General features: G+C 44.0%; 1 protein-coding gene across 5 annotated transcripts in view; it reads left to right on the top strand.

Annotated features, from left to right (window-relative positions):
• LOC117579128 (protein TANC2) overlaps nt 1–12,617 on the top strand; it is a 46,767-nt gene that overhangs the window by 21,166 nt on the left and 12,984 nt on the right. For all 5 annotated transcript variants that reach the window (XM_034264865.1, XM_034264866.1, XM_034264864.1 and 2 more), the window contains 2 exons: nt 7,413–7,595; nt 8,868–9,007. In XM_034264865.1, the coding sequence (XP_034120756.1) occupies nt 7,413–7,595; nt 8,868–9,007 (323 nt within the window). The remainder of the gene's footprint in view (nt 1–7,412; nt 7,596–8,867; nt 9,008–12,617) is intronic.

Raw genomic sequence — 12,617 nt, 5'->3', positions numbered from 1 at the left:
AATTTCGCATAACCAGAATTGATTTTAGCACATTAACAACTTTAAAAAACAATTAAGATAGCAACGTAAATTGATGTTTAAGCATTGAATTAGCAATTCAAATTTATTTGAGATTTATTAGCAAACAGCAGAAGCAAGACACCGCAAAAACCAAGAAGTCCAGAACTCATCTCCAAATCTGAGATATTTCAATATATATTCCTTGAAGGTTCAAACACTAAATATTGCTTGGAGTTGGAAAACTGAGTAGTTAATTTAAGCGGCGCTTGTTTTGTTTAAAGAAATTCGAATCCCAAATGAGCCACTTAATTTCGTTTAATTAATTTCTATCTAATTTTTAAAATCCCAAAAACAAAGCCGCACCGCGACTAGCGAGAGTTAACATGAGAAACTATTTAGCTGCTGATATTTCATATGCATAATTATGCCTCATTTATGCGCTGACTTTACCCTGAAATAATCGAAGATGCGCCAAGGTCTTCTTTGAGATATTTGTGGGGAAAGTAAAACTGAAATCATTAGGCCTATAAGAAAATTTAATTTACTGCTAGTGTTTCTGTACTTTAGGTCATGGATTATTTATACCAAGAATTTAATTGATGAGCTTCCTAGATTATTCTCTTGTCTCCCAATGCCCGCATCATGAATCCAATTAAATCTCAATACCTTAGCATGAGGTGGAACCGCCTTGGCTTTGCACTAAATCTGTGTAGGGAAACATACAACTGCAACTTCAACCTACTGCAACGTGTAGTCCGTAGACGGAGTTCGAAACCCGCATTAGCCGAGGCCACTGATCGATGGTCGCTGCCAATTATGGACAGAGGCGATCGGCTGGACCCCGCAAACCTGGGTTTGGGATTCGAAGATTGTTTGTCAAAAATGTCTCATGAATGGGAACCTGAATGAATGAATCAGCTGTGAGTGCAGCTGGGGCGTATTTTGGAAATGAATGAATCGCCAAAGACATAGGCGGAGAGGGAGACTAGAGGGGTATCTCGTGTGCCGCGGCGGACACCTTGTCTGGGTCTGTGGCTGCTTTAGTGCGTGCGTGGGTTTTCCCCTCGAAATTCGCACTCGAATGAAAAATAAAAGAAATAGTTTACAAGTACGAAATCTCTCGGCATTGACTGCTGACTGGCTGGGTGCTGCTCGATGTCTGGCTGCTGGGGGTTTTTGGTTCTCTGAAGACTTACTTCCACATGAAAATTGTCACTTTTCATTTGGCTAACGGGTTCGTTTCCCCATTGCCCCCTGACGTTCTCTGCGCTCTCAACAGCCCACGCTCTAGCGGAAGTTCCATTTGATTTATTCGCATTTGGGGATTATAGTATTCGCATTCGTATTTGTGTCTGTGTTTTGTTTTGGTTTGGTTTTTTTTCGGCGTGCGTTGGCAAATTTCCGGCCGCTGGCACACATTTGAATGTGTCGCACAATTTTTTAAATGCAATAAATATTCATTTTTATATTTGATTTGGCTTTGACTAATGAAGACATTTATCGACACATCACCTCGCTCTCGGGATGGTGCTTTGCCTTTTTGGGAATGTGGGTCAATGGTAAATTGATGGTTCCAGCACACAAGAAGACGACAAGCAGATGATGGACAAGGTTTAATGTGAAGTTTCTTGTCTTCGAGACTAACTTGAGCATATCATAGTTAAATGGGAGTAAAGGAAGATTAAGTTGAGCCAAAGACATTCCTTTTTAAGGTTTCGCAACAATTTCCTTCATGGCACTGATTAGAGTGGACCAAAAAGCATAACAGAGTTGCGAGAGTGGCCAGAGAGAGGGTTTTCCATGAAAAGTGAACGATGGCTACGCCTCGTTTTTTCTCCCCCTCGCTGCCCGTGCCACTGGACCCTTCTAGGCCCGGCGGCTACGCTTAGGTAACTTCTTCTCAAACATTGAGGCTCACGTTTTCACGAACTGCTGCGAGAGAGCGCATCAAAGTGCAGAATCTCACGAAATTTGCCATTCGAGCGGCCATTTGGGTTATTTATGGTCTGGGTATGGGAATGGGTCTGGGGGTCGGTCCACGGGATATGCTTGCGACTCATTTAACCGGACAGCGACAGCTCTTAAAGTTTTTTATGACACATTTAACAGTTCGTTTCTGGGTTTATTTTACATTTTACATATCCCTTGCTGCATCCCCATCGTTGCTTTCCCAAAAAAAAGCAAGAGCCAATAACCAATTTCGCGCTTAATTTGATTTGTTTTTGTTTCTTTTCTGTGCCTCTCGTTCTCTTTTGTTTTCTTCTAAGCGAATGAAACGCTCCTCCAAGTACTTTTTTTCTTTCTCCCTCTTCCATTTGTTTTCAATTTAATTCTCTTTCGTTTTAAGCTTTCGCTTGGGAGAGCGTCTGTCATCTCATAAATAAAGTTGATCCATCAGTCGAGTTTATGAGTCAAAATTCATCTCCATGAGTTCCACTGAATAATGCAAATTGCAGATCCATCCCAGGAAATACATATACACAAATGTACCTATGTAATTACCACCTCTGCTGATCCATGCACTTCCGACTCTCGTAGGAAAGGTGACTCATCTCACTGACAAACGGAATCCACACAGATACCACTCTTACCACACACAATCCAAATGAATTTCATGCCGAGAGGCTGAACCATGACCCACGCAAAAGCTTAAAATGTAAAACAAAACTTTTGCACCCCACGCATTGAACTTGAAAATGTTTGAACCAAAACAAAGGGCCTTAAATAAAATAACGATCATCTATAAAATACAATATGATTATAAAAAATATGTTAAAAAGCAATTAAATATTAACAAAACAATACAAAAACCAAAGGCCAAAGTCAATGGAAAACAATGGAAAATCGCTACAGTGGAAGGGAAAATGTTCCATGCCACTGGACTAACATTTGCTGAAATCTGATTTTAGGCTGCCAAAAGCCCGTCTGTCGATTGTGCCCCCCCCCCCCCCCCCCCCATTGGAGCCTCACTCTGGTGGTTTTAGTGGTAAGCTGTGGTGACTGGTAAATGGTAAATGGTCCATGGTCCGTTGGGTGTGCACTTCAAGCATGAATTGATTTGCGTCTGTGTCCAGTCCCAGTCCAGTTCAGTCCATGTCTGTCAATCAATTGTAATGAATACGCACTTTTCAATGGCAGTGGCTCTGCGGGAGTGCTATGTCGCCCTTTCCCTCCTTCTGGCATGGTCTGGCGTTTCTCCCATTGACCCTGAGCTATCTGATATTGCAATTAACTATTTAGAATAGCCCTGACCTAGCCTGTCTGTGCGCCTGTCTAACAACGAACTATTGTTCTGCCTACGAGTATATTTAAGCAACAATCGAGATTCATTTTATGCTTCATTTTATTTAAATGTGTTCGTGTTTTTCTAGCGTATTTTTTTTATTACAACTTCAGTTTGACACTTTTTTTACACATTTTGTCTCGCTTTTTCGTGTCTTGGCTGCTGCTTAATGACTGACTGACAGACTGTTCGCAGAAGCAGAAGAACAAGAGCAACACGTTGGCTTTTGTTTTGGCCATATCTCTTTTAAAGGCACATCAAATCAGAAACCAGTTTCTGATTTATTCTATTCCATTCGATGGGAGATTATGAACAGATAAAGGGCTTGGATTCGCATTCTTGTAAGCTTTAGAGTATTTCCTATGGACACGGTGGGGACTCGTGGCATTTATAATTATCATAACATTTACCCAAAAGATATTTAAAAGCTTTGTCTTGTGTCTGGTACGTTTCATCATTTGTTAGTTTCATTCGTATTTCCGCAATTCATTTTTTGTTTCCAATTAACCATATAAGGATCCATTCTGCATTATTTATTTCCTTAGTGGAACTTTGTTTCTATCCATCGGTTCGCTCGTGGAACTTTGTTTTGTTAATTCCATCGTTCCCACTAGAAACTCTTTGCTTTGTTCGGGTTGCCCTTTTGCGGTGCGCTGCCTGAGAACATTTCTTCAGCATTCCTCTTACCAATTTACTACTTAAGTACACTTACAAATTACAAATTCGCAGCTAACCATCATTCTGCGGCACATCATTCCACATTCCATCAGCAGAAGCAGCAGCAAATCATTCCCTTGGGACTGAAGTTTCGTGGAAAACATTGGAGAAACCGCAAATTGAATTACGTCCAAGTTGGGTATTAAGAAAATGATTTGCAAAGAAATTACATAAAGGAAAACAAGTGCCACGGACAGACAGAGGCAAACGCAGCCACGCAGATATCGCCCACACATACGATCCACACACGGGGCAGCAACAGCAGCACCGCCGAGCGCGGTTTGCCAATTTAGCAGAAATAAACCGCCCACATGGAAACCACTTGGATCCATTGAGGGGGCAAACCGGCAAACCACAGCCAGCCACAGCCGTCGATGGAGTGGGGAGGGAGCGCAGGTCAAACGAGGGAAAATTCAAATCAATTTAGCGCAGACCGCAACGCGAGTCGCGAAAAACAACTGAAAATTGTGCTGCCGAAGCCGCCACAGACGTCGCGCATGCGTACAGCGGGGGCAAGAGAAGAGAGTCGTCCCTTGCTGCTGGTACTCTCTGGCACTCGTATAATTTAGCAATTTAGATTTAGTTGCATTCCCAGCCACGAGAATTTCCATTTTTCCCTTTTTTATGCCAGGCTTCATTGTTGCACAAAAGAGGAGAGATCTGATCTCTTCTTTGCAGGGCAATGGACTCAACTCGACTCGACTCGACAGCCATTAGCCATTAGCCATCTCCATAAATCAGCCAGCACTGTCGTCTCTCATTTTGGCCATAGCTTATGCCTGAGAAGTGCACAATTAAATTTGCTTGAGATCCGTGAAATTACACCACATTTCCTTTAGTGCACAGAACATTTAGCTGCTTGTCTAGGATAGATCAGAGATACATAAATATATGCACATAATTATTGATGTATCCAGGAAGGAGTGGTTTCCACAGGAAGTCATTTAGAAGATACAAACAATGTGTGCACAGTGGAAAGACTGGGAACGGGAACCGGGAATCCACTTGCATAAGTGAGAGATTTTTTGAATTTCTCTTGCCCATTGTTCAGGCAATAAATTTCCTCTATAAAGAAAGATGTGGGGAGCTTAGGTTAGGTTTCCCGTGATGCTTGATGTTTTGTGTTTGTGCCAATGTAAAGATCAAATTCGTTTGCTTTCTTCTTAAGTATCGATAACCCCTCTGAAACACGCTTTAGCAGCAGCCCACACAGAGACGGACAGCCAGCCAAGCCAGCCCACAAATCATCATGTTCGGCAGGTGACTTTCGACTTTCGTCGAACCTCGACGATAACACTTTATCGATGGCATAAGTACGACTACGAGTACGAGCAGGAGTACACTCGTGCAGCGACAGCTGTCCCATTTGGCGGGAGAGGGAGATTGGAGACAGGGACCCTGGCAAGAGCAAATGCCTCGATCTCGACGACGCCAACGAGAACCACGTCCGGTCGTTGGTTTGTAAAGTGGATTACAAGCAGCAGCGGCAGCGCTTGGGTCTCCGACTTCTGCCACATCCACATCCATTTCCATAGCCATTCATGCCCACTATTTGACAAACACTCGCGCACGGGCACAGGCACGAGCACAGACCCGACCCGGCATTCGTTTTCCTCTCCTGCTCGTTGGCTCGCTTATTTATTGCAAATCAAAAACCGCAGTTTGGGTATTATCCCCCCTCGCTCACCATCTCTCCCGCTCTTTCTGCTAGTGGCGTGGGCTGCCACAGAGCTACAGCTGGCACGTCTGGAGTGGCGGGTAATCCAACAACCCACATGGAATGGTATACCTTACGCGTACCTCCTCGTACCTTACTTATCTTTGAACTTCACTGGCAAAAAGTCAGCATTTCTGGGATGGCATGGAATGGAATGGAATGGAATGGAATGGGGACTGACCATGCAAATCGTTAACCGCTGCAGGAAGGCAAGGGGCAGGCAGACATAGCACATGGCACAATTTATGAACAACTGTTTGGGGTTCGGGTTCTGTTCAACAAGTGCTGCCCGCCTGACATTTGCCTAGGCAGAAAGAAACACAATTTGCATTTTGCAGAAATGTCAACGGCAATTGCCGGTGGCATCGTGTGGTGTGGCGTGGTGTGGTGTGTCGTGTGCGCAGGCGCAACAGCAGATGCCACCGATGCAACAGCAGCGGCAGAAGCAAAAGCAATTGACGCTTCAGGGGTGGCTAAATTTATGGAATGAGTACTGGGGTTGGGGTCTGTCTTGTGGATGGACTGCGACTGCAACTGCAACTGACGTTCTCGAATTGCACAAATAATTGGGGTACAGAATGCAATTGAAAACAGGGAATGGAATGACAATGGCAAGAGGTAAACTTATTTTAAAAGCCACAAATTGGTTGCAGCAACAACAAAAAAAGCCCATCGAGCAGAAGCATCTGTCAACTGCAGAAAGACAGATAGAAAAGGTTGCCACTGCCCTGCGGCTCAGCAGTCAGCAGTTCCTTCGTTTAAACAATAACAAAACTTCCGTTCCACTGGGTCATAAAAATGCTGATGATTTGGTGGCAAGTGGCAAGTGGCAAGCCTTTTTACGAGCTAGTCGTAGTGGTACTCGTACATTATATTGACACAAAAAGACAAAGTGCTAATAGAAATAATAAACCAGCCGCAGATTAAATCAATTAAAGCGCAGCAGCGGCAGCCAATGCAAAGAATGCCGCTGATTGCTGCCTCCTGGCATTGGATTGAATGGTTGCCAGCAACAAAAAAAAAAGAGCTAAATACCCAAACAAACGATCAAAAAACAAAAACAGAGCCAAAGAAACGATATGGAGAGACGAATATTTCTTTCGTAGGATTTGGTCTCCGACTCTGAGTCCGCGTTCGAGTCCCAGACAATTGACAGTTGCACAAACCCGCGATTTAATTGACAGAGAGGCAATTTATGCAAACGGTGGCCATAAAACAAGTGCACTTTGAGATTTGTGCATTTGTTTGTGGTTGGTTTGTGGCCATTGGGTTTTCCTTTTGCATTTGGATACGTTGAGAGTGGAAAATGGTTGCAAGATCACAGCCGTGGAGGGGTAATGGTAAATGGTAGTCAAATCTTTGCCCCAGAATCTGAATCGTTTGAATTGTTGATAAATGTTTCAAGATAATAAGATAAATCAACTCTTTTGCTTAGACAGTTTAAATATACAAAGATAAATAAAACGTTCCTATTTTAGCAGATCTATTTATCTTCATGAACGTTGAAGGGTTATTTGCCTTTAGATATGTTCCTGGAATATTTCACATAAAATTCCACCTGCCTTTGCAACCCTTTAAGTGTATAATTTGCGTATTACCATTTTGAAACACTTTTAGTCCTTAGTACAAGTATTGTAACCCCTCTCCGTTTTGAAGACATTCACATTTACACTTGATACCTTCCACTTTCCACAGATCTCCAGTCCATACGACGTCTGCTGGAACACGATGCCAGCGGCTCTGTGTGCCCCTCCTGCCGCATCTCCTTCGACAAGGGCAAGAGACGGAAACTGATCGACACCTGCGGACACGAGCGCTGCTATTCCTGCATGTTCCGCAACGATCAGTGCCCCATGTGCATGAACAGCTCCCTGAAAGGTGAGTACCACTCGTATGTAGTGCCTTTTATTTTTAACAAAAGTTATGCAGTCTTATCGGCTATGTATCCATATGAGGCTGAGCAGATATTTGGTTACAAGCGACTAACAAATGCCAAAAGAAATTGCAACGCAGTCAAAGTATTTGTTGAGGAAATTTTTTTGGGTTGTAGTTATGTCAGCTTTGAAGTTGGATAAACCCTTACCAGAGAACCTTTAAACTCCTCTCTTGCAATTTGAATGCATTTCAGTCAGTCAGTGGATCGTCTGATACTTGCATTCCCTTTTATTTCTGTAAAATTAATATGCCAATTGTGTGTAGAAATTGCTTGGCATGCAGAAATCGTTTTGTTTTGTCGGATAACTTCATACAAATAGGCGACACACGAGTCACAGACGTGGAAAAACTTCTACCCCAAGCAGAAGCCCATGAAAACCGAAAGTTATGTTTGTCTTTAGCCAAGTGCTGACACGATTCCATGTGGGCCCATTCGCCTGTACGCCTGTCCACGCCCCACTTGCCAGTGGCCAGTGGCCACTACTTGCCACTTGCCACTGGATTTATTGGCTGTTCCATTGTACACGATCATGTCACTAGCGCTAAAGCCTCTCGCGGGCCTCTGGGTCTCGCGGCTGGTGACAATTTACGACCTGGTTAGTGGTGGTTTTTCTGTGTGTGCTGCGGCTGCTCTTTATTTATGAGTGCTGCCGATCAGGGCAGCCGCAGCTCTCAGCTCTACTTAATTAGCATACCTAATTAGGTGCCGATACAGTTGTTGTGGCAGTGTTGGCAGTGGGGGAAAACGGCTTCAATCAGTTTGGGGTTACGGTGCCTTAGATGCGATAATTGGGCAACTCAATTGAGAGGCGATCAAAGTGGTGACAATGGACATTGTTTGGATTGTTGAATTATTTACTAGCTGTTGCGAAATTATTAATTAATAAGTTGAGTTATGTTTGGGTACGGTAAATAGAAAGAGAGAATTAATTGAGAACTACTTCAGACTGCATGTCCCGTCAGATTTCCCACTAAATGACAGATTTTAGTGCTTTTTCCTTTAGCAAAGTTCACCAAAGTTCAGTAACAATATCTCAACCCACATTTATCATCTTCCCAGCCATAAATTACACACAGAACTGCCTTTTAACGCAAAGTCTTAGTGTGTGTGTCTGTGCCACTTTTAGTGGCAGTTTGCAGTTCTCTTATGCAAACACTCTTCGTTTTGATTGCTCGTATTCTTATGTTTTATTTCCTTTCTTCTTTTCCACACAGATGTTGATGGCGCCAATGCTCAGGGCTACGATACGGGTATCGGTGGCTCCACATCCACCATCGTGAGTCCGCTGGGATCGCCGCAGCCGCAGCTGAGATCGCATGCGCAGAGGAACGCGGCCCTGGCCCGCTATATGCAGGTGAGTGCGTACTTAAAGATAGTCTCTCCATCTCCCTCTCTGTCTCTGAGGGGTAACGTTTCTAGTGTATGCTTTAATGGCCCCTTGATTATGCCTTAAGCCACTCCGCTGCAGTGAATAGAAAGGAGACTCCACAGAGAACTGAAGAAAAGCAAAAAGAAAATGAAAGAAAACTCTCTTTTCTGTCTTTTTCTGACTGTCTGAAACGACTTTTCCCATTTCCGTTCATCTTTTCATTGCTTAGCGCCGCTTTTGTATCTCATTTTGGGTTATCATAACAAAGAAGTTCCCGGTTCCCATTACCATTCCCCCACCCATTTACACTTCATGATTGAAAGAGCAGGAGGGAACGTAGGCGATCGTAAAACGCTTTGATTTTCTTTTAATCAGAGCCACCAGAGAGAGTGTGAAGCAATTTGTTTTATGCCCCAAAGATGCTAAGTGGCAATAAATGTTTAGTTCTGTCTGGGTTCTGGGTGGCACAGGAAAAGCTGTTACCAAATGCAGATCATAGAAATTCGGGATAAACCAAAACTGCCCAAGCAACCCTCGCTATTTTGCTTTGTGGGTTTTTTGTAGATCTACAAAACAATTACCGTCTCCATCCTCTTAATTAATTTAATTTGATTGAAATTCAACAAGAAACCTTTCTGCACGGACACGTTTAACGACGTGCAACGACTCTAGGCATGGGCTGTATCGGAGATCAGAGATGGATCTGGGATTCCTGCTCCCCTCCTCTGCGGATCATCGCCGTCAGACTGTCAGCAAATGTCACTTTAAATACGCCAAAACGGCGCAAAAGTTTCAATTGTCGGGCGCCGCTGGGAGCCCCACAAAAGGAGGAGGCAAAAGATCGAAGATGAAGGAGGAGGAGGAGTCAGACACAGACTCAGACTCAGAGTCGTAGTTGGAGGAGATCTGCTAGAGCAGATCGCCAGTGCCAGATATGTATCTTGTCTGGCAGGATGCAGCGGCAGTAAGTAGCTGGGAGATACTCGAGAGTCTCGTACTCGTATCTCATATCTTGGCTTGTGTATCTGCAAGCGACTGTCAAATGGTTAAACTGACAGTTTGTTTTCCACCAGAAGATGAAGCTGGGTTGGGGGCCTGCAGAAGGAGCTGCAAGATGGAGGGAATCTGGGTCAGTCAGGCGGCTGCCAGTCGCCTGGGGCTAGGGGCGGGCTGGCTTGGGTCTTCTGCTTTCTAACCAATTGAAATCCTTACTTGACTTTGCTTCTACTCTCAGCATACGAATTTACGAGTATTTATGAGGCAGTCATAGCGATTTTCAATTGATTTCAGTTCTCAGTTTCAATTTTTCGGGGGCTGTACGGCGGTCCGTCGTCATCGTCCCGCTCTCTGACACGTGACATGGGATTTCACTTAAGAGTTTAATACTCGCGCATAAGCAAACATAAACGTGCCACAAGTCTCTCGGACACATGACATGGACATGAATGTAAATTTTGCTGTTGCTTTTACCCATTTTGGCGGCCCCGCGGACTCCACTCGACTCCCAGTCGGACTCGGACTTTGAGCTGACAGCCAAAAAGGAGCCTTAGACAAACAATGGAACGCTCTCTCAGAGCCAGAGAGATGGAGATCTCTTTGCCAAATCCAAATCCCAATCCCAATCCGACGTGTAAATTGATTTCTAATTATTGTCAAAAAGATTTGATTTGAATTTGATGCGAAAGTTGCAGGCGAGGAGCTTTCTTCTGGGTGGCTGAATAAAGATTTAATGGAAAGTTAAGCCACCAAAAAGCGAGTGATAGACCTTTAGTTGAGGTTCTACTTGTTGCCTTCATTTCTGCCCTTAACTAGAGAGTATGAAGATTCCCCACACAGTTCAAAGAAGTTCGAAAACAATGGCAACATTTGTTTCTTTTCCCCACAATTTGTCGAGAGTCACTGATTTAATCAACAGCCAGACCACAGAGCAGATCCACAGAGCAGAGCACCAGCAACCATATAAATATCTGTGATCATAAAATGCGAGACCGACACCTAAGTGCCATTAAGTCAAATACAAACAAGTCGACGGACGATGCCCGTGCCTTTGAAAATTCCACCAAACTGCCAAAGAAAGAAAGTTTCCTTTTACAATCAGAGAGCTGCTTCTCTGATTAATATGATTTGAAACGTTTTGATTTGGTCCCGAGATGAGTTCGGTTTGCGTTGAGTTTGCGCTGATGATGCGCCCAGGAAAAAGCTGTTCAATTGAAATGAATTGAGTTTATGGGCTGTCTGTCTCTCCACTGACCAGCACTCAATGAGCCGTCTCTGTCTCTTGACCAAGAAGCGACAATTGGAGCAACAACAAGCAACCTCAAGTGGCAGGCTTTTCCATTTCTCTGCCTAGATAAACGAGTATCTATCGATATGGTTATGGCTTGGCTCGCTGGCTGTGTGTCGGAAGTGTGTCAGCAATGGAACCAACCGTACGATCAAACAACTGCCTCGTGGATAGCTATCTGTATACTGATACTTGGATAGTTGGCGGCTTTGGCTGGTAGCACTTTACATAACGTAACTCTATCTAAGACTTAAGACAAACCAGAAGTCGTTTAGGCAACTGCTGACTGAGCATGGTGGGGTATCTGTGTCTGTGTCTGTGCCTCTGAGAACTGTCATTAGATCAAGTGGCAGCTGCGGGTCTCTGGTCTCTGGTCCCTCTCGCTGTGTCTAATTATCGTTTGGAAATCGTGTTATGAGCTGCACAAGAAATACACTCAATCAGCGCTTGTGATTGACATGCACAGGCGACAAATCAAGTCGCGAAAATGTCTGTGATTCAAATTTGAAATAGTTTGCATTATGGTAGAAAAAAGTTCCATATACAGTCGAGCGGTTTCCGAGCGACTTGCGCGCGACTCCAACGCGGTTTTCAGCCATTAGGAAAAACGCGAACGCAAACGCGAATTCGATTTTTATCGCGCATGCAATTTATTTAACTTTTTTGGGTTTTTTTCTACATTTTTAGCGTGTTTTGGTCTGTGCCTCGTCTAATTGTCCAGCGCTGGCAACAAATATGGCGTTAATTATCCACAATTTCGATAGCATCACGTATTAATGATTAGTTAAAGACTAAACAAAAAGTACAAGCCACTAAATTGAAAATAAAACCACCACCGGGCAATCAATCAAATGGAGCAGCGCGCACCTTTGTGGGGTATATCTTTGAGTTTGCGGAATGTCAAACATTGTAATTGGTATTCGATTGAATGTGTGGCAGTTGCCGTGTATCATTAGCTCTGCTTGTTGCCAGTGCCTTTGCCTGTGCCCCGGCTGCATCTCCTCTGATTTCGCAAGAGATTTATGTGTGACACCTGTCTCTGGGCTCTCGATCTGCCATCTCGCACCGATTCCGATTGTGTGCTCGCTCTCAGTGTGTGTTTGCTGCTGCCTGCTGTGCAATTATTCATTGGACTTTCGATTGGCCGTGATTTAGCGAGGTGTCGCTGGCATATTCATGTGCTCCCTCCCACAAGCCGAAGGTGTGGCCTTGCAGGAAGTGGAATGCCATGTAATCCCTCTGCTACAGCCGAGGCACTCCTTAGCCAGAAATGATCTTAACTTGGGAGTTTATTAGAGAGGCCATACCGCG

This window comes from Drosophila guanche, unplaced genomic scaffold (genome assembly GCF_900245975.1).
Source record: "Drosophila guanche unplaced genomic scaffold, DGUA_6, whole genome shotgun sequence".
In the NCBI taxonomy this organism is placed as follows: Eukaryota; Metazoa; Arthropoda; class Insecta; order Diptera; family Drosophilidae; genus Drosophila; species Drosophila guanche.
The sequence above is the reverse complement of the archived record's forward strand: the minus strand, read 5'-3'. Positions and strand labels throughout refer to the sequence as shown.